At 49.4% G+C, this 22,551-nt stretch overlaps 1 protein-coding gene across 1 annotated transcript in view; it reads left to right on the plus strand.

Moving 5' to 3' along the window:
• Positions 1-500: 500 nt before the first annotated feature.
• Positions 501-22,551, plus strand: part of LOC115540937 (kelch domain-containing protein 8B) — a gene marked incomplete at its 5' end in the record, with an annotated part of 30,917 nt that continues 8,866 nt past the window's right edge. The window contains 3 exons of the mRNA XM_030352655.1: positions 501-756; positions 5,043-5,267; positions 18,287-18,388. Of these exons, the coding sequence (XP_030208515.1) occupies positions 501-756; positions 5,043-5,267; positions 18,287-18,388 (583 nt within the window). The remainder of the gene's footprint in view (positions 757-5,042; positions 5,268-18,286; positions 18,389-22,551) is intronic.

The following is a 22,551-nucleotide window of genomic DNA, read 5'->3' on the forward strand; positions in this document are numbered from 1 at the left end:
GGGGGGGGGCTGTGCAGTGATCATGTGATCATGTTTGGACCAAGAACCATCAGGTTACAGAAGGGACCCTCCTGGCCCTGGTCCTGGTCCTGGTCCTGGTCCTGGGTCTGAGTGGACCCAGAGGATCCAGAGGACCAGACCCAGATACTGGGTATCTGGAGACACTTTTATGGCTGGTTAGGGGAAGCTCAATGTGACTTTGGAGGAAGTTTGGACCACATCCATCGTCTCAGCACTCCTATGCTATCTCTGTGTCTCACTGTTCTGACAACCCAACGTCCCGTGTGGGATTAATAAAGTGCATCTTATCAGATGGAAAAACAAACGCTTCATTCGTCATTTTTCCAAAGATGCATCACCTGTTTGTGTTTTGTGTTTCGCATTGTGAGTCTGCAGCAAACCGCAAAAGAAATGGAGATTTTAAAGATACAAACCACAGAAAAAAAACCTCTCCCTTCCTCTCTCTCTCCCCATGTCTCCCTCTCTCTCGGTCGCTCTCCCTCCCTCTCCCCCTTTCTCTCAGCCTTTCCCTCCCACACGGTCAAGATAAAACTGTTATCTCACCGATTCCTCCTTCTCTGTCCCCTGCAGATGGCCGGGTGTACGCCCTGGGGGGTATGGGTACGGACACGGCCCCCCAGGCCCTGGTGAGGGTCTACGAGGCGGAGAAGGACCAGTGGCTGCCCCTGACCTCCATGCCCACCCCCCGCTACGGAGCCACGCCCTTCCTCCGCGGGAACAAGATCTACGTCCTCGGTAAGGGGCCAGCTGGATTTCATTCCTCATGTTTCAATTTCGTCTATTTTCATTTCATGTTTTAAGTTATTGGGTTTATTGGGCCCCTTAAAGCACTTTGTAAACATTGTTTTCAAAAACCACTCACAGTAACAGTTATTCATTATCACTTTCCATTTCCTTACCCCCCGTTTTAATCCACTCTCTTTGATTTCTCGTCTTGTTACATTTTTCAAGACTAAATCTGTGGGGGCGTCTTCAAGTGCTGCCTATGGATTTAGCTTGTGGGGGTTGGGGGCCCCCCTAAAGTGTTGCCCCGGCCCCCTGGCCCTGGGGCTGCCCCTGCTGCTGGAGCTCAATCTATACAGCGGGTGCCATCAGTTACACTTGACCTTTATGTGTTCGAAGCAGGATTCCTTCTCCACACGGCATCATGGGAGTTGTAGTCGCGTGGCCTTTGACCTCTTGCTCGCTCACCATGTCTGCTGGATCTGAAATAGAGATGGAGGACTGAACGATGGAGAAGTTTAGATTGGAGAGGGAGAGGAAGGAGAGGTGGGGGCGGTCTGAATGAAACCGACAGAGGGAGGGGGAAGATGGTGAAGGTAAAATGAAACAAAGATGGAGGAGGTTAAAATGAGATGGGGAGCGAGAGGAGGAGGGCTCCCAGGAGAGGTAAAGATCACACAGAGATGCGGGAGAGCAAAATGGAGAGATCAGAAGGAAGCCCAGACGAGCAGAAGAGGGATGGATTGAGGCTCTCTCTCAGGACGGTGGCTGCGGCGTCTCCGTCTCGCAGGAGAGGAGGAATTGACGGAGACAAACGATGGGAAACTCGCCGCCCCCAAACCGGCAGAGACACGGAGACGCTGAGGCACACGCGTCTCTCATTCTGCAGAAACAGAGCGTAGCTGTGGTGGCAGCGTGTGAACCCTCCGGTCTGGGGAGATGAGGCATCGCTGGCCAGCTGATGAAGGTCAGCTCTGTTAGTACAGACTGTCGGAATCATAACATTTATAATGAACCCATTATCTCTCCCCTCGACCTTTCACCTGATGGGCTTTTGGGATTCAGATCCTCTAGTAGGGGGGGGGGGGGGGCGGTTCTGTCCAGAACTGTTAGCTTGTACTTGGACACGCATGTACACATACACACGCACATACGCACACAAACACACAAGCACACACACGCAGACATGCACACGCTAACACACACACACACACTCGCAAAAACCAAAAAATACGCATTCAAATCGAGGCACAGAATGATTCAATCCAAATTCGTGCACATGCAGTAACATTAACGAACGCACGCATGCAAACAAAAGGACACACACATGCACCCAAACCCTCCCTGCCACATGCACGTGCACACACACATTAACATGCACACATAAACATTCACACACTTAAGAAAACTAAATTGCTGTAAACTAAATTACCAGATGCTATGAATGATTGGAAACTGTGTAATCAGATGTTAAACAGCATGCAGTTTGTTTACTGCCAGGGATGCAGGTCACTGCAGTCTCTCTCTCTCTGTCTCTGTCTCTGTCTCTGTCTCTCTCTCTCTCTCTCTCTCAACCACACATTTGTGGTTATTAATGTATTCCATAGTCCAAACGTAAACATGGCTGCTTGGACTGCAGGATGTCACGTATCTTGATGAGAAATGTCTTTCTCTCTCTCTTCTTTCTTTCTGTCTCTCTTCCTCTCTCTCCACCCTCTCCCTCTCCTCCCTCTCCCTCTCCCTCTGTGTTTACGGTCCATCTCTGTGTGTAGTTCCTGTCAGCCTGATCTTGCCTGCTTGGGAGAAGTCCCCCTCCACTGTAAACACCACGCAGACTTCCCCCTGGCATCCCATAATACTCCTCTGGGACCTGCAGCTGTCTGAAGGGAACATTCTGCTTTAAATAGCACCCCCCCCCCCCCCCCCCCCCCCCATCATCGTTTTCGGGCAGACCCCGCCTTCTCACGCCTAACGAGGTCTCTGATTGGTCAACCATAACCACCAACCAGATCCCCACTCGGATCCCCATCCCACCGAACCCCCAGCTCTGCCGGTGGTTGCCCTGGGATACCAGTTGTCATCTGATTGGTGTGTTGAGGTCAGAGGTGGCGGTCTCCAGTCCTCCTCAGAGAGCAGGATGGTCTGAGTTCTTCTTCTGCGTTCTCATTAACGCATGACTGACAACAACAGCAGCGAGAGGAAGAGAGCACTGGATGGAGTATCCACTGGATATTCACCAGTTAACAATAACTACACCTGTTAACTACAGCGTATATAGGAACTAAAGCAGTCAGTGTGTGTTGGGGGTTACATGTCTAATCGGACGACCTGATTGGTCACTATCTACTTCTGCTCTTCCCACACTGACTACTCTGACTGACTATCTCCCCTCTCTCTCCTCCCTTGCTACGCTTTCTCTTTCTACAGATTATATCGGCTCTCTTTATTCCTATATCTCTGATTCCGCTCTCGCTCTTTCTCTCTCTCTCTCTCTCTCTCTCTCTCTCTCTCTCTCTCTCTCTCTCTCTCTCTCTCTCTCTCTCTCTCTCTCTCTCTCTCTCTCTCTCTCTCTCTCTCTCTCTCTCTCTCTCTGACCCCCTGCCCACTCAAAATGACCCTCCCTCCTCCACAACCTCCCTCTCCATCCACACTCTGGATTCCTTCGTTCCTTCACTCTGCTCTCTGATGCTTTTGATTTCCCCTCTATTCCCCGAACATCACGTGCGTACAAACAACCTTTTTACCTCTAATCGTCCTTCCTCTCTCACCCTCTGTTTGCTTTCCTCTTTCATGCAAGTCTTTATCGCTCCCTTCCTACATCATATCTTTCGCTCACTCGCTTGTGTCCTATTTTCCTGGCTCCCTGGTCCATTACTATCCTAATCATCCATCTTCTCTTCCGTCCTCCTCCTCATCCTCCTCCTCCTCCTCCTCCTCCTACTCCTCCTCCTCCTCCTCCTCCTCCTCCATCTAAACAGGTTTTCCCAAAGGGCCCAGTTGCAGTTTGCAGATATAAAAGCCTTGTATTTTCTCTGTAAGTTGTTCTGCGCGTATTCGCCAGAAAGATGGCAGACTTGTACTGGGAGATGATTCACTATAAATGTGTGTACTCTCTCGAATGATAGTGGATGAATTCTGGAAGATTTTCTCTATAAAGGCGTGTGTTTTCAAGAATGATAGCAGACTAATTCTGGAAGCTGTTTCTCTATAAAGGCGTGTTTACTCCAGAATAATAGCAGACTTCTTCTAGAAGTTGTTTCGTTATAAAGGCGTTGGTCCTCTAGAATAGTAACAGATTAATTCTGGACGTTTTTTCACTATAAAGGCGTGTTTTCTCCAGAATAGTAGCAGACTAATTCTGGACGTTGTGTCTCTTTAAAGGCGTTTGTCATCTAGAATGATAGCAGACTAATTCTGAAGGCTGTTTCACTATTAAAGCATGGGTTCTCTCGAATGATAGCAGACTAATAATCAAATATGTTTCTCTTTAAAGGCGTGTTTCCTCCAGAACGGCAGCAGACTTTAGAGGCGTTGCTGATAGTCCCCTCTGCAGAGCTAACTGCTGTAGCGGTCTAACAGGCAGAATCGTTTGGTTCTGCTCGGTTTACCCTGAATAACCAACATCCCGAGTGGTTCAGTTCTATTCAGCAGACGCACGCAGACGCGCTACCTCCATACTGCTATTAGTAACCATAGAAACCTTTGAGAAAACAAAGTTCAGAGTCTATCATTATGACCTGGTCGAATGTATGAAATAAACACCTTGATGTAACGTTGTATGGTGTACGATGGATAGATGGTGTGTAGGTTTATAAAGTTTGTTAGTTTGATAGAGAATGATGTGGGAATAGATGGATGTAGTGATAGATGAGGGATAGGAAGATAGATAATGCACAGATAGATAGACATAGAGATATACATGTAAATAGATGAAGATAGATGAGAAATGATAGATGGACACAGAGAAATACATGTAGATAGGTGTAGATAGATGAGAGATGATAGATAAATAATACACAGATAGAAAAACAGAGAAATACATGGAGATAGATTAGTGATGTTAGATAGATGATTTACAGACAGATAGATGGATAAAAGACAGACGGACAGATAGAAGGATTCAGACCAATAATAGACAGACAGACAGACGGACTGATAGACGAGGTCAGACCAATTATAACCAGACAGACGGATGAAAGACAGCCAGACAGATGAGGTCAGATGGATGATGACCATCAGACACCAGCAGGGCTGACGTGACCCCTGACCCACTGACCCCTGACCTCTTCCCCCTGCAGGCGGGCGTCAGGGCAAGCTGCCGGTGACGGCCCTGGAGGCCCTGGACCTGGAGACCCGGAGCTGGACGCGGTACGCTTGCATCCCCAGCCGGAGGGCCTTCTCCTGCTGCGCCTCCACCGAGCGCAGCCTGTTCAGCCTGGGCGGCCTGCAGCAGCCCGGGCCCCACAACTTCTACTCCCGGCCCCACTTCGTGAGCACCGTCGAGGAGTACGACCTGGACCAGGGTAGGCCTACTGAAACGCTACAGACACGACCAGGGTAGGCCTATTGACACGCTACAGGCAAGACCAGGGTAGGCCTACTGACACACATGACCAGGGTAGGCCTACTGAAACAATACACTCTGACTAGGGTCTGGACCAGGGTAGGCCTACTGACACTCTGGACCAGGTTAGGCCTACTGACACGCTAGAGACACGACCAGGGTAGGCCTACTGAAACAATACTCTCTGACCAGGGTCTGGACCAGGGTAGGCCTACTGACAATCTGGATCAGGGTAGGCCTACTGACATTCTGGACCAGGGTAGGCCTACTGACACTCTGGACCAGGTTAACTATTCTTAGGCTCGTACTCCTTGAAAAGTCCTATAGCCCAAAGACAAGTCTTGTTCTAAACTTTGTACAAAAAAACATACATACTATATATAATATTGTAGACCACCTCCCGTCCCGCTCTCCCTCCCTCCCTCCCTCCCTCCCTCCCTCCCTCCCTCCCTCCCTCCCCTCCTCCTTCCCTCCCGGTGTGGTCCTGGCTTTCGTCGTTTTCACACGACAGAAATTGTGGGGGGGAAATGGTCTTTACAGTACGTTACATCATCTATTTTTGGAATACGGAGTTTCAGATTAAATTCTATTTTTATACTGATTTGTGTATTTTAAGCAAAATAATCACATACAGCTCAGCAAGGTTAACGTTTGTAGATTTGTTTAAAATAAGATTACACAAAATACCATTTCCAAACTCTGGGGTTCTTCATCTGGTTTCTGCTCTCTTTCTACTGCTGGACCACATCAGCCTCTAACCATAAAGCGTTCTACCTTGCAGATCTATGGTATCCGTTCAGCATTAACGACCCGGCCCTATAATGAGATCTTACAGATCTTACAGAGCGCCTCCCTCGTGGGTGTTTGTTGAGCTGAGATCAATGCTCACGCTCTCTCTCTCTGCGATCGTTATCTCCTGTGTGCACCTTATCAGAGGAGAGGGACCACCCCCTCCCTCCTAGTGTCTCCAGGGGCTGGAACCTACAGGAAGAACAAATGGTTTAAAGTTTTCGTGAGAGGACACTGCGTCAGAAAGTTAATCCAGATACAGGTGATTAGCATGAGGGGCCTACCTGCAGGTTATTGATCGAGGGATCGGTTGAAGGAGGGATGGAATGACTAATTCATGGATGAACAGATGGTTCAATGGAGACCTAGAAAATGTTGTGTTTTAAAGAGGCATCCCACAGACACGTTAACATCCCACAGCTGCCCACGTAGCCGTGGGCAGCTCGCGGTACGCACGTAGCACATGGCTAGCTACATGTGGTTGTCATGACGAGGGCACATAGACCCCACCCACTCACGGTTCATTTTTGGATACCATCCCCGCAGAATAAATCTCAATTTCACTCAGCTGTTATTTACACCTGTACCCTCACGCTCAAGAGCATCTTCACTCTTTCACTGTCTGCGTCCACTACAACCTTCCAACAAGATCCCAAATGAAAAGACATCCTTATGCAGACGACATTAAAATTACGAGAGAGAGAGAGAGAGAGAGAGAGAGAGAGAGAGAGAGAGAGAGAGAGAGAGAGAGAGAGAGAGAGAGAGAGAGAGAGAGAGAGAGAGAGAGAGAGAGAGAGAGAGAGAGAGAGAGAGAGAGAGAGAGAGAGAGAGACTAGTCCATAGACTAGTGTTCTAGTGGGGGAACTCTGATTCACATGCCACTGAAGCAGCGCTCGATACTAGCTGATCAAACCTTAAAATATATACTGAAAATTAGTACAGATAAATCCATGAAATGCTCTTACTTATTTTTACTACGGCTAATCTAACAACTAGGCTATTGTAAGAGCTAGGCTAATGTTAGATCTATGCTAATGTAAGGTTGGGCTAATGTAAGAGATAAGCTAATGTAAGGTTGGTCTAATGTAAGAGCTAAGCTAATGAAAGGTTTGGCTAATATAAGAGCTAGGCTAATGAAAGGTTTAGCTCATGTTAGAGCTAGGCCAATGTAATCTGTCGTTTTCTCTGTCTCTAACATGTTGAAATCAATTCCATTTGCATTTAAATGCTCTCCAATCAGATATGGTACTGCGTGGGAAATTAAGTGTGTGTGTGTGTGTGTGTGTGTGTGTGTGTGTGTGTGTGTGTGTGTGTGTGTGTGTGTGTGTGTGTGTGTGTGTGTGTGTGTGTGTGTGTGTGTGTGTGTGTGTGTGTGTGTGTGTGTGCAGGCCTAAGAGTTAATCTGTGTGCATTGTGAACAGGAAATGTGTGTCTATGTTAATTTATTTCCCTGGGTGTGTGGGTGAGTGCATGCTTGCGTGCATGCAAGTGTGTGCGCATGTTTGAGTGTGTGTTTGAGTGTGTGTTTGTGTGTTACAGGAGGATAGTCAGACAAAGTGGATTAGAAATGAGGCTAGTGTCTTATGCTAATTCAGTCGGCACTTTATCAGTCAGGCTAGAAGACAAAGCTGGAGGTGGAGGAGAGGTGGAGGAGCCAGCAGAGGTGAGGGGTGTCTGGGAGCTCCAAGCCCACTCTGTTGTCCAGGAACCTTTTAACCAGCAGCTGATTGGTTTTGGTGTGAGTTTAATTGGCAATGGTGCTCTCTATCTCTCCTTTTTCTTTCTCTTTCTATCTCGCTCTCTCACTCTCTCACTCTCTCTCGCTCTCTCTCTATCTTGCTCGCTCTCTTCCTAAGTGTTGTTGAGTGAAGGAGAGTGGCGCGTGTGATTTCTACTGCGGCGGTGCCAGGTGGGGTGGGGTCAGGGAGGGTAGATTAGACCCAGAGAGATGTTTTCTCTCTTTGTCTCTCCTTCCTCACCGCCAGACCCTTGAGGCGGCCTCTTCATCCTCCTCATCTTCCTCGTTTCTTTTTAAGATAGTTTTATTCCATGGGGGTTATCCTTCTTCCATTCTTTCCTTCTTTCTCTCTATTCCTCTATTTATTTACTTTCTGTCCTTCGTGTCTGGCTCCACCGTTTAAGTGCCTCGTCTTCTCCTTGGTTCATATTCCCTCTCTCAGAAAAAGGTCAAAGTCAGCTTTGCTGTCAATTCCAAAATACGTGCAAGACAATATAGAGGAATCGAAATTTATATATATAATAAAAAAAGTAATATTTACAATAGATAATTCTAAATAGTCAAAGTTAAGACAAAACGGTATATATACAATAAAGATAAAAGATAGCTATAAAATAAAGTAAATGGCTCCTCTTCTCTGTCCTCACCTCTCCTCCTCTCTCTCTCCACCCCACCCCTCCTGACCACCACAAGGCCCGGCAAAACCCTCCACTTCCTCCCGTCTGCCTCCTACTTCCTGCCTCTCACCTCCTCTGGCACCAGATGTCCTTTTGCCACCGGTTCCTCCGCTTTCCTCCGGTCCCTCCACCTAGAGTTAACCGGAGAACCATCCATCGAAACAGCCCCCCTTCCCTCCTGCATGTTGACTCATCACATTATCGCCCCCAATGTGCCCGTGGTCTCTGTTCTAATATTTCCGTCTCATCTGCGTTATGCTAATCACGCCGCCGCCGCCGCGCGCTAGCCCGTCCTCCGACCGCGAGCCCGAGGCCGCGTTCAGGACGGTTTCCCCCCCCCCCCCCCCGCATCCCGCCGCTCCCCCCCAGCCCGGGCGCTGGGGCGTGTGATTAGAGAGCGTCTGAGAGGAGGGATCAGTGTTGACGGCGTCTCGCTGTGGCGGGGCTCGGGCGCTCGCAGCGAGATGTGATTGTGTTCTGTATGCAGACGAGCGGCCGCCGGCGGGCTGTGTCTGGTGGGGTGTGAGTGCGGCTGTCAGGTCCGATCAGACGGGAGCGGGCCGTAATCTGATGGGAAGCATCCGCTGCCTTTGTAAGAGCACGTCGCGGGGAACGCGTCGGGTGGCTGTAGCTGTCAGCCGCGGACCCCCTCTCCCTCCTCCCTCGCGCTGCGATCCTCCCGATCTCGTTGCCGACGGCGAACCGCAACGGAGTCACCATCAGGCCCACAATTAACTCGTTTGCGTAGCGTCATCAAGCAAGAAGCGGGAGCTGTTTCACAGGCCGTGGGTTCTGAGGCAACCTGTCTGTCTCGGCCCCATCACGCCGGCTCCTGTCTGTCTGTCTGTCTGTCTGTCTGTCTGTCTGTCTGTCTGTCTGTCTGTCTGCCTGCCTGCCTGCCTGCCTGCCTGCCTGCCTGCCTGCCTGCCTGCCTGCCTGCCTGCCTCTTTGTCTGTCTGTCTGTCTGTCTGTCTGTCTGCTTCTCATCCTTTCTTCCTTGCTCTCCTCCTGTCTCTCCTGCCTCCCGCTCCTCCTGTCCGTCTTCCTGATCTCATTACTGTCGGGGAACCGCACCAAAGTCCGCACCAGGCCCAAAATGAACTAATTTGCGTAACATAATCAAACAAGAGGCTGGACCCGTTTCACAGGCCGTTAAAGCGGTCGGGAGTTGATGGAAGCCTTTTGCAGTCATGTTATCCGTACGGAACAGCATACCTTTGACTTAATTCATTACCTATGTTTTTATCCTTCAATAATTCGTTGACAGGTAACATGCCACAATCACCCGGTTCACTACCCTTGCCGGTTGACAGGCTGGGTGTTAATCAGTGTAATCACGTCCCCTTGATGCAGTCATTACTGCTACGTGTAGCTTTATAGTGATGCCGGGAATATGCAGCATGTTCATGAAGCCTGTGATGAGGTCAAACAGCACCTTTATAGAGTACCTGAATATATTATATAGATGGGCTCTTATATATATGTTTAGATTTGTTTTCCAGTTTACTTTACGTGCACGCACAACCGCACCACACACACACACAGACACACACACACACTTATTAATTGACAGGCACACACACACACACACACGTTCACACACATCTCTGAAGCAGACACACACACACACACACAAACACACACACATACATATACTAATTCATTGACACTGACACTGACGCACACACACTTCACTGAAGCAGACACACACACACTCGCTGGTGGTAATGGAGATGGACCGTGTCCTCTGGGCTCTGCATCACAGGCGGCTGGTTGCCACGGTAATTTAACAAGTGGTTGCCCCCCTCCCCCCTCCCCCCTCCCCACTCCTCCATCTCATGGATCCTGCTGATGATTCACACGAGAGAGAGAGAGAGAGAGAGAGAGAGAGAGAGAGAGAGAGAGAGAGAGAGAGAGAGAGAGAGAGAGAGAGAGAGAGAGAGAGAGAGAGAGAGAGAGAGAGAGAGAGAGAGAGAGAGAGAGAGAGAGAGAGATGGGTAGGTGACACAAGGAGGTGTACAGTAAGATGGATGTGGCCTTTTAACACAGATGCTGCTCTCCTCTGTAGGTCCTCGGTCTGAGTTACAGATATACCTGATCCACTGGTCAGAGAGGGGGATGGGAGAGAGAGGGAAGGGAGAGGAGGAGAGAGAGAGGGAGAGATATGAGATGGAGCTGTTGAGCCTGGTCCACCAGTCAGAGAGGGAGAGATAGGGGGAGAGGGGGTGGGAAGGGAGAGATATGAGATTGAGAGGGTTGGGTGTAATGCATGAAGTTAACCCTGTCATATGAAGGTTGTCTCTGTCTGTCTGGAGCTGCTGAAACACTGGTTCTGAAACGACCTGTCTGTCTCTGCCCCATTATACTGAAGAACAGGCTCCTGCCTGCCTGCCTGCCTGCCTGCCTGCCTGCCTGCCTGTCTGTCTGTCTGTCTGTCTGTCTGTCTGTCTGTCTGTCTGTCTGTCTGTCTGTCTGTCTGTCTGTCTGTCTGCTTCACCTCCTTTCCTTCTTCCTGTCCTGCTGTCTCTCCTGTCTGTCTTCCTGCTCCTCCTGTCTTTCTTCTCCTGTCTGTCTCCTCCTCTTCTACCATGGAGTGTTTTCTACCACCTTCATGTCCTCCCTCCTAGTAGTTCAATCCCAGCTCTTGTCTTCTCCTCTCATTGGAACATCACGTTCAGACTCTGAAAAACTGACACCATGCCTGGGTCGGTCATCACCATCTCGCCGAAATAACTATATTTACTTGAGTTAAGAAAAGTATGTGAAAGTTGACCAGCTGAGATCACATGATGAGGATGAAGAGGAGTTTATATTTGTCTAAATGAGCCTGATAGAGCAGGCAATGTGAGCTGGTATATCTGTTTATGACCACGCTACTTTAGTCCAAATGAAGATCTATTCCAGCTAAATGTCACACCTGCCTCAACAATGGAGGGGAGAGGACTGGAGATCAGAGAGAGAGAGGGGGGAGGAGGTGGCGGAGGAGGAGGAGGAGAGGAGGAGAAGGAGAGGGAAGGGGCAGGGAAAAGAATATAGTGAAGAGAAAGAGATGAATAGAGGAGGGGGAGAGGAGAAGGAAACGAGGGCTTTGGAGAGAATAACAAGGGAGAGGACGGGGAGAGGAGGAGTTGGAGAGAGACAAGTGGAGGTGGCGAGGAAGAGATCCAGAGAGGGGAAGAAGGGGAGAGATGAAAGAACAGGTGATGAGGAGGAGTTAGGGGGAGATGAGAGCGAGAGATGGGGTCAGATGGAAAATTCCCTTAGCTCCACTTAGCTACAATGGTCTCATCTTGGTTACTAGGTACCTCCATCATGGTTGCTAGGGACCTCCAACATGGCTGTTAGGGACCTACATCGTGGCTGCCAGGGACCTACATCGTGTTTTCTAGGGACCTCCCTCATGGTTGCTAGGGACCTCCATCATGGTTGCTATGGACCTCCATAGTGGTTGTTAGGGACCTCCAGATAGTTGCTAGGGACCTCCATCATGGTTGCTAGGGAACTACATCCTTGTTGACAGGGTCCTCCATTAAAATTAGTGGGCATCTCCATCATGGTTGCTAGCGACCTCCATCATGGTTGCTATGGACCTCCACCGTGGTTGCTAGGGACCTCTTTCATGGTTGCTAGGGACCTCCATCATGGTTGCCATGGTGATCCTTGTTCCGAGGGGGATACACAAGAGAAGTCATGTTATCGGTCCATCTACTCAGAGACACGGTCTCACAGGTGCTAAGAGGAGATTGGAAGGCTCTTATCTCTGCTCTGGTGGTAAATCACCTGAGCAGCTGTTACGTCCCCGCCGTAGAGCAGGGCTCTGCCACCTCCTCATCTCAGGGATCAATGAAGGCATCAGGTGGTTGTATATATTATTGCGAACTGAAACCCTCACCGAAGACCCCCTACCCCCCCCCCCCCCCCCCCCCCCCCCCCTTCCACTGGATTAGAAGTTAAAGAGCCTGTGAACCAAAAATCTATTCGTTTTAAACTTGGTCATTCAAATTATTTGAGCGTCGACATAGAATTCTATGGAATTTAATCACTGTTACTGAAATAAGGCCCAATCCCATTTCTACCCCTTACCCCTTCCCCTTACCCCTTCAAAACAAGGGGGAGTTATAAGGGGAAGGGGTAGGGGGTAGAAATGGAATTGGACCTTAGTCTCGATTGAGAGGAAAAAAGTTGTTAAACTCAGGGGTCAGTCTGGGTCTACCCCTTGTTCCTTACTCTGGGACCAGGGGTCAGTGTAGTGGGGCGAGTCCCCCTCTCCCCTCAAACTGATGGGATCTTAGAATCCTGGCAAACATAACAGGCCATTAGGCACGCCACACACACCTGCACTAACCGCTATCACACACCTGCACCAAAGTGTGTGTGTAGCGTCTCTAATCAGATGGGGCATTAGGGCATTGATCCGAGACTCCGATATCCGAGACCTATTCGTTGTGTGTGTGCGTGTTTGTAGGTGTGTGCGGTATGCGTTCTGATTGAAACATGGTCTCAGATCTCTGCAGTGTGATTTTGCCATACCAACGCACCATACGGCCTCAGTCCATCACAGCCTTACCTGCCTGTCTGCCGTTACTGCTCCTGCAGCCTGTCTCCCTGTCTGTCTACCTGTTCCTCTCTACCTGTTTTCCTACCTGTCTGGCTACTGGTGTGTTGTGATTAGTCCTTTGTCTTTCTGCCTGGTTTACTAGATGGTTTACTGCCTGTCTGTCTCCATGTGTGTTATTATTTATCCTATCATCTCTCTGGTTTACTGCCTGGTTTACTGCCTGTCTCCCCACATGTGCTATTATTAGTCCTGTCATCTGTCCTTTTGTCTGGTTTACTGCCTGGTTTACTGCTTGTCCCCCTGCTTGTGTTGTTATTATTAGTCCTGTCACCTGTCTTTCCGTCTGGTTCACTGCCTGGTTTACTGCCTTGTTGTCTCTGATCAGAGGGGCTCATTGGGTCTGCCGTCTTTGTCTCAGCACTTCCATGTCTTCCAGCTCTGGCGTTGGAGCTAGCTGGAGCGTGTGGCGGTACTGATCAGAACACCGTCACCCCCACCCGTATATCAGCATTGCTGCGTGGCTGCTGCGGTCGCTGCCTAAATGTTTTCAGAACAAACGGCTGAGCTGAAGCAGAGAGACGAACCGATGCCAAGAAACCGCAGTGTTCTCAGAATGAAACGTCCAATATCCCTCCCTCCCTCCCTCCCTCCCTCCCTCTCCCCCTCTCCCTCCCTCCCTGACTCTCCCTCCCTCTCCCTCTCCCTCGCCCTCTATCTCCCGCTCTCCCTCCCTCTCCCGCTCTCCACCCCCCTACCGCCCTCATTGTCCTGATATTCTGGGTGAAGTTGTGCCTTTGGGGGCCAGTGGTGGCTGGCTCAGCTTGTGACGGAAGAGAGGAGAGAGAGAGAGAGAATGGGTGAGGGGTGAGAGAGAGACAAAGAGAGAGAGAGAGAGAGTCTAGGCAGGGGCCAGAATACCATGCAGGGTTTATTTTCAGAAGAGGTGGTCTTAGAGTAGTGTGTGTGGCGTAGTGAAATCATTAAATGTCATCTAACAGTTTTTAAAATATGCCTAGCCCTCAAAGCATTGTCAATAATTACAATCACCCCCGATTTATTATTATTACGTTATTTTAGGGGTACATTGAACACCCCACCACCTTTATGTTTTCATCGTTGGTGTTTGATGCCGTTACTTTCCCCCTCAATCGCAAACTTCTACATTCAGGTTCAGAAGACCTTTAATGTTCCTCTGAGGTGTGAAAGAGGTGTCTTTGAAGCGGCAGAAAAAACATAGAAGCACACATCATATCCACTGAGCGCAGAACGAAGAGCAGAGCAGAACAGAGAGAAGAGCGCCCTGTTGAACACGGCTCTCTGTCGAACACAGCTCTGTTGAACACTCTTGCTCTCAGTCGAACACGGCTCTCAGTCGAACACAGCTCTGTTGAACACCCCTGCTCTTTGTTGAACACGGTTCTCTGTTGAACAGCTCGGGTGTTCACAAGTATTCTTCGCTGCTTGTTGGTACATCTGTTTTGCCTGGGAATACTTAAAATTACATAATTAAGTTCCTGTTCTCTGTATAGATGGGTTTCCTATTTTTAAGAATCAGAGCTGTGTTCAAAATGCTGATAACTTTGAGCACACATTAGTGCTATGTCTGCCAAACAGGTGGGATTTAGAGGGAGAGAGGAAGAGAGGGAGAGGGAGAGAGAGGGAGAGGGAGGGGGAGAGAGAGAGAGAGAGAGGGAGAGAGAGGGAGGGAGAGGGAGGGAGAGAGAGAGAGGGAGAGGGAGGGAGAGAGAGAGAGAGAGGGAGAGAGAGGGAGAGAGGGAGAGAGGGAGAGAAGGAGAGAGGGAGAGTCATGGCACCGTTGGTTTCTATCTGGTTCTACCAGGTCTGAAACCAGGAGACGAGGTCTGAAGTCTGGCCAGAGAGATTGTTACTGTGCATGTGCCACCTGGCCACTTTACACAATGCACCTGTGGGTGTGTGTGTGTGTGTGTTTATTTGGTGCATGTGCGCCAGCGAGTGTGTATGTAGTTGTCTGATGCAGCTGATCGCATGCATGCATTTAACCAGGAAGCTTTTGCATTCCCTGGCTGAAAAAACGGGCACACACACGCACACACACGCACACACACGCACACACACACACACACACACACAACTGTACACCCGAACAACTGCAAACACACACACACACTAACAGCCTGAGTGACGGGAACAGGGCAGAGAGAGGAGAGGAGGGATGGAGAGGAGGGATGGAGAGGAGAGGCATAAAGAATGGGGAGAGGAGGGCAGAAGGAGAATTGATTGTGGGCTTTAAATAAACACACTCTGCTCCTTCCAGCTGAGCCTCTCAGACGGCCGCCCAGTCACTCAACTCTGCCCCGCCGCCGTTTGCGCGTGTGTGTGTGTGTGTGTGTGTGTGAGTCTTGTGCATGCACGTGTATCTACTGGACACAGTGCTTATGATTCCAGTGTGTGTGTGGTGGTCTGTGTGTGTCTCCCTCCCATTGCTGAGTGGATCAAAGTATGGATGGCTGTCTGGGTTATTTGGGTTCAGGTTAGGTTCTCTAGTTTACTTTAGTTTCAGTAAATTGGTTAGTTAGTTGGGGATTAAAGATTCAAAATGCACACACACGTTCAAAATAATCCATGGAGGAACGTTCCTGGGTTAGCCTGGCGAGGAATTTATTCCACTAAGACTGATCCCAGACAAGCATTTATTTCCAGAACGGGAGAGAAACAGGCTGTTGAAGTCTGTTTAAGTGTAAGACATTTCATTCACAGATTATTTTTCTACATTCTCAGCTGTTTGCATGATTAGTTATTTCTCAGTGTCTGCTCCAAGCAGCTTAAAGAGTTGCCACTCTCCTCCTCTCTCCTCCTCTTCTCCCTCTCCACTCCTCCTTTCTCCTCTCTCCTCTCCACTCTCTCCTCTCCTCCTCCCATCTCCTCCCCACTCCTCTCCTCTCCTCTCCCCTCCTCTCATCTCCTTTCCCCTCCTCTCCTCCTTTATCCTCTCTCCTCTCCACTCTCTCCTCCTCTCTCCTCTCCACTCTCTCCTCCCCACTCCTCTCCTCTCCTCTCCCCTCCTCTCATCTCCTCTCCCCTCCTCTCATCTCCTTTCCCCTCCTCTCCTCCTTTCTACTCTCTCCTCTCCACTCTCTCCTCCTTTCTCCTCTCCACTCTCTCCTCCCGTCACCTCTCCTACCCTCTCTCCCCTCCCCTCTCCAGTCCTCTCCTCTCCCCTCCTCTCCTCCTTCCTCCTCTCTCCTCCCGTCACCTCTCCTCTCCTACCCTCTCTTCCCTCCCCTCTCCCCTCCCCTCCTCTCCTCTCCACTCTCTCCTCCCGTCACCTCTCCTCTCCTACCCTCTCTCCCCTCCCCTCTCCCCTCCTCTCCTCCTCTCTCCTCTCCACTCTCTCCCCCCGTCACCTCTCCTCCCCTACCCTCTCTCCCCTCCCCTCTCCCCTCCTCTCCTCTCCTCTAAGCCCGGTAGGCTCCAGTCTGGGACACATCTTGCGGTTGAAAGCTTGTTAAATCCTGTCTGTGGTTCTGTGGCGTGCAGTTTGGTACGGGCAGCACAGACCGTGAACCACCGATTTCTGTCGCCGGAATAACGCTTGGAAGTCTGTTTTCCTCGGCTCTTCCTCCCCAGCCGTGGAGAATACACTTTCGCTCCGACCTTATCCAACACTATCTCCTAATAGGTTATTTAAAAATATCTGTATAAATGTACCGGTTAGTTTGATTTGGATGACTCTAAGAGTGAGTGACTTCATTTTGAATAAACATGTCAGATAAGATAAGAACTGTACTCCATCAGGACCGTAATAGGATTCAAAAATAATTAGAACATGTCGCTGAAGGGAAAATGTGTCTGCATACACAATATGAGTAGTGGTTATTTAAATGATATAAATGTAAGCCTCACAGAGGGACAGGGTGGACGTGGTGACATGATACAGCCTCCATGTGGTCTCTGAGGCTCAGCAGAGCGTGGCAGAGAGCTCGGAGCTGCGAGGCGTCTCCGCCCCTACAGACACGTCGTCGGCTGCCGTTTCATTGGTTGATCGGTTGGTGAACTCAGCCTGTAATTGGTTGCCTCCCCCCCCACAGGCCACATGGGCTCTGTTAGGTCCTTTACTTCACCAGAGTGGGGTTGGGGGAAGGGAGGGCTGGGGGTGGGGGTGGAGGGCGCCGCAGTAGTTGAGACCCAAATATAGAAACATGGTGTGGTGCAGGATGGAGTCTAGTCACAACATTTAGAGAGGGAGAGAGGGAGGGGAGGGGGGAGAGAGAGGGAGGGGAGGGGAGAGAGAGAGGAGGAGAGGAGAGAGAGAGAGAGGGTGGGAAGAGGAAGGGGGAGGGGGAGTTATATAGAAGGGTGTGAAGGTGAGAGGATGGGAGAGAGGGAGGGAGGGAGGGTGAGAGAGAGGGGGAGAGAGGAGTGGGAGGGAGGGAGAGAGGGTGAGGAAGGAAGGGAGGAGAGCGATAGAGGGAGGAGAGGGAGAGATGCCTACAGTGATGAGGTGGGATAGGGGAGAAGGGAGGGAAGATAAAGGGAGTTATGAGCAGAGATTGATGAACTCACTCACACCTCTTGGCAGTTTGTATGGACACCTGCGGATCAATGTCTTGATTAGGGTCATAGTACATCACCTGTTGATCTGCAAACACCTGGTCCAGAGCTCCGTTCATAACCTGGTCCAGAGAACACACCAATCAGAGAGCTCCGTTCATAACCTGGTCCAGAGAACACACCAATCAGAGTGCTCCGTTCTTAACCTGGTCCAGAGAACACACCAATCAGAGAGCTCCGTTCATAACCTGGTCCAGAGAACACACCAATCCTGTAGCTCAGATCATGACCGGCCCCTCTGCCCAGAGTCCCCCCCAGCTGACCAGATGAGGCCTGGTCTGGTTCTGCTTCGGTGAAGGGTGTCTACATCAAGCTTTGTGCTGTCCTCCTAAGGTTCCTCAACACAGTCAGTGTGCCCTCTGTGATCTTCAACGTAGCAGTACTCTATGCCCTTTGATCTCTGTTTCTAAAACAAAACCATAAAGTACCTCTTCGGAGACACTTCCAAGTCATGACGAAGGTACGAGCATCCAATGTCAATGAACTTATTATGTATTCCTCTCCTCCTTCCTCCCTCTCCTCACGTCTCTCATATCCCCCTCCTCCTCCTCTTCCCCCCCCTCCCCCTCTCCTCCCCCTCTCTCCTTTCCCTCTCTCCTCTCTCCCATCTCTCCTCTCCTCAGGTGTGTGGCTGAAGCCCACCAGGGGGTCCAGGATGCGGGAGAAGAGGGCTGACTTTGTGGCCGGTTGTCTGGGAGGACGACTCATCGTGGCTGGGGGCCTGGGTCAGTATCACCTCTCACTCCTGGACTCACTATTCAGCCTCAACTCACTCTCCTGGACGTCACTAGTCACTATTCAGGCTCAACTCACTCTCCTGGACGTCAGTAGTCACTATTCAGTCTAAACTCACTCTCCTGGACGTACTCACTAATTAGTTTGGACTCACCTTCCTGGACTTTACTTCTCACTATTTAGTCTGGACTCACTCTCCTGGACTTTACTTCTCCGTATTCAGTCTTTATCTTGCACGGCACAGAGAATTAGTGACCTGTTGCAGGGTGATTACACAAGTAGGTGTCGTCCAATCAGCGATGTAACAGCATGCAGCAGTGTTTACTCCTTACGTCGTGGCGAGTTAGCCCGATCCATGACGTTGTTACAGCTGAAGTACCAGATGTGACAGGTTGTTACATTGCTTGTTAGATGTGTCACTGTCATGTAAAGTGTTTAATTAGTCCTTAATCAGTCACACTAATCCAAAGCGTCTGACAGTGAGGGGTCAATGGGCATCGGACCGCAGACTTCATGGCTGGGGGGTCAGACCCGCTGACCAATAGCCTGATTACCTATAGTGTATCATGTGGAGGTGGTTTGAAGCTGTGTGTTCCTACAGTAAGGAAAGGAAAGGAGGAAAGGAAGTTGAGTCTCCAGTAATGGTAGCCTGGTCCTACCAGACTCTCGTACTTTATTTCATTTGCACATAGAGTCTGGACCTACTCAACTGACAAACGTTAACTCACTTGAAGGCGGGTGTCCGTTGAAGTTTAAAACTATTGGATCTGCCCAGTGCCACTCTGGATCTGCCATAACCAATCGCTAACATTTGGCCGGGAATCACGTTGCGCGTGATTCCCGTGCGTGAAGTTGTCCGTCAACGTGCGTGAAGTTGTCCGTCAACGAGAGCTGACTTTAACGTCATTGATCTCAGCCAATCCCTCTGTTCGCTGATTGGACGCAGAAAACTAAACCCACTAACATACCGCAGAACCAGACCTAGTACTGAAGGGAAATTCAAATTAAGCGGAAGTACTTAGGTGGGCGGAGCCAGGCTACAGTAATGGTGGGTTACCATCAAGATCCCTTTCTATAGCTTACACAGATTGTATATCTGCCCAGAGCAGCTATGGTGAGGTGTCTTGCTCAGGGACACCTCAAGCACTCAGCTGGGGGGGGATCGAATCAGCAACATTCCGGTTACTAGCAAACCTGCTCTACCTCCTGAGCTATTGCCGCTCATACAGTAACCGGAATGTTTGAAGCCGGATTAACTGTTTGTAAAGCATGTCACCGATTATTAAATTGTTTCCTATGAGTTCCCATTACAAAAGCGTAACCCAATGTAAATTAAACTAGCACGCCGAGTCAAACACACACACACACACACACACGCACACGCACACGCACACGGACACTAATAGAACAGAAATGAATTTTGTTGAGTTAGCCAAATTAATTTACCGTTAACTTCTAATTTTCTCCTTGGGTGCTTCACATTTGTTAGCTCTAATATAGCGTAAATGAATAGCTCACGTGCTTCTAACGAAAGGAGAAGTCAGCATTTTCTGATAGCATGCTGCATAGTTTGATAGTAACACACCACATAGCTTTAGGTTAGCACGTTTCTTATAGCATGTCACATAGCTTGACGTTAGCATGTTTATGATCGAGTGCTACATTAAGTTAGTATGTTTACAATAGCATACCACATAGTTTGTTGTAAGCATGTTTATTATAGAAGATCACATAGTGTGGTAATAGCATGATTCTGATAACGACAACATAGTTTCATGTTTGCATGATTGATCTCCCTCCATCTCAATCTAACCGCACAAACACGAACGCACATGAACTCAAACACACACACAGGCATGCACGCAGGCCTGCACACACACGCACATACACACACACACACACACACACACACACACACACACACACACACACACACACACACACACACACACACCGGAGCTGTGGGCGTTGAGCGCCCTAGCTGACAGATGTCATTCGGTAACACAATACGTCAGGTTACCAGAGAGATGAGAAATCTCCATATACAACTGAAATTACAATCTCTATTTCTCTCTCTCTCTCTCTCTGCCTTTACCTCTCTCTCCCACGCTCTGCCTGTGTCTGTCTCTCCCACTCTGCTTGTATCTCTCCCTCCCACTATCTGCCTTTATCTCTCTCTCTCTCTCTCTCTCTCTCTCTCTCTCTCTCTCTCTCTCTCTCTCTCTCTCTCTCTCTCTCTCTCTCTCTCTCTCTCTCTCTCTCTCTCTCTCTCTGTCTATTTCTTCCTCCCTCTTGCTCTCTATATCTGTCCCTCTCCCTCTCCCCCCTGTCTTTGTGTCTCTCTTCCTCTCTGTGTCTCTATGTCCTCCCCCCTTCCTCTCTAATCCAGTGTAATTAGCTAAAGTGGTTTCTCTATCAGAATTTCACGCAGTGAGCTGTTGGAGGTTGACATCTGTTGACAGAGATGGCTTATGCGTGTGTGTATGTGTCTGTGTGTGCATGCGTGCATCGTTGTGTGTCTGTGTCTGTCTGTCTGTCTGTCTGTCTGTCTGTCTGTCTTTGTGTTTGTCTGTCTCTGTGTGTGTGTTTTGGTGTGTATCTCTCTGTTTGTGTGTGTGTGTGTGTGTGTGTGTGTGTGTGTGTGTGTGTGTGTGTGTGTGTGTGTGTGTGTGTGTGTGTGTGTGTGTCTGTCAGTCTCTCTTTGTGTGTGTGTTTTGGTGTGTATCTCTCTGTTTGTGTGTGTGTGTGTGTGTGTGTGTGTGTGTGTGTGTGTGTGTGTGTGTGTGTGTGTGTGTGTGTGTGTGTGTGTGTGTGTGTGTGTGTGTGTGTGTGTGTGAGCGCGCGTGTGTACGCGTGTGTGTGTGTGTCTTTGATCACTCTGTCTCTGTGTGTGTTTCTGTCTGTCTCTCTGTCTGTGTGTCTGTCTTTGTGTGTGTGTGTGTGTGTGTGTGTGTGTGTGTGTGTGTGTGTGTGTGTGTGTGTGTGTGTGTGTGTGTGTGTCTTTGACAGTGATGCCCTGTTATCCCTGAGGCTAAAATCCAAGACGTGTGTTTTGATGTGAACCATGAGACCGCCGTTGCATGAATGCACATGATCATGGGGAAGAAAAAGCAATAGTGTGTGTGAGAGCTGGCTGTGTCTTTTAGACACAGGTATGTCCAGCATGCTTCTCCAATTCTCTCCATCTCTCTTTGTGTCTCTCCATCTCTCCTTCTGTCTCTCCAACCCTCCTTCTGTCTCTCCATCTCTCCATCTTTCTCTCCATCTGTCCTCAGTCTTTCCAGCCCTCCTTCTGTCTCTCATCTCTCCTTCTGTCTCTCCATCCCTCCTTCTGTCTCTCCATCTCTCCTTTTCCCTCCCCATCTCTCCTTTGGTCTCTCCATCTCTCCTCTGTCTCTCCATCTAGGCAGATCTCTATCACTACAGTTCAAAGAGCTTCATTGGCACGGGAGACAAATCCGAGTTGCCAGAGCACATGAAAATAAAATACAAATTAGATTTAAAAATATGGTAAAAGATGAGGGTACACACCTCTTATCATCTTTTACCTCTGCAGTTCTATTCTCTCTTTGTGTGTGTGTGTGTGTGTGTGTTTCTATTCTCTCTTTGTGTGTGTGTGTGTGTGTGTGTGTGTGTGTGTGTGTGTGTGTGTGTGTGTGTGTGTGTGTGTGTGTGTGTGTGTGTGTGTGTGTGTGTGTGTGGGTCGCTCTCTCTCTCTCTCTCTCTCTCTCTCTCTCTCTCTCTCTCTCTCTCTCTCTCTCTCTCTCTCTCTCTCTCTCTCTCTCTCTCCTGTCACTTACTCTCTCTCTCTCTCCCGTCACTCTCCCCATCACTCTCCTATCTCCCTCCCATCTCTCTCTCTAAAGCTCTCTGTCGGTGTAATTGCTGGCTGTATGTAAATGATAATTAGAGTGTGCTCATCAGGTCTAAACTGATTGCAGATGCACACACACACACACACACACACACTCACACACACACACACACACAAATTCACACACCAATTTGTCAGTGCTTCATTGCACAGGCAATTCAAGGTTTCAAAAATATAAATTCTCCCAAAGGGGAGCAGGTGAGACGAGGAGAGGAGGAGGAGGAGGAGAAGGGAGGGAGGGTAAGAAGAGGTGATTAGAAGAGGATGAGGGGAAGACGG

Source organism: Gadus morhua, chromosome 1 (genome assembly GCF_902167405.1).
Source record: "Gadus morhua chromosome 1, gadMor3.0, whole genome shotgun sequence".
NCBI classification, from domain to species: Eukaryota; Metazoa; Chordata; class Actinopteri; order Gadiformes; family Gadidae; genus Gadus; species Gadus morhua.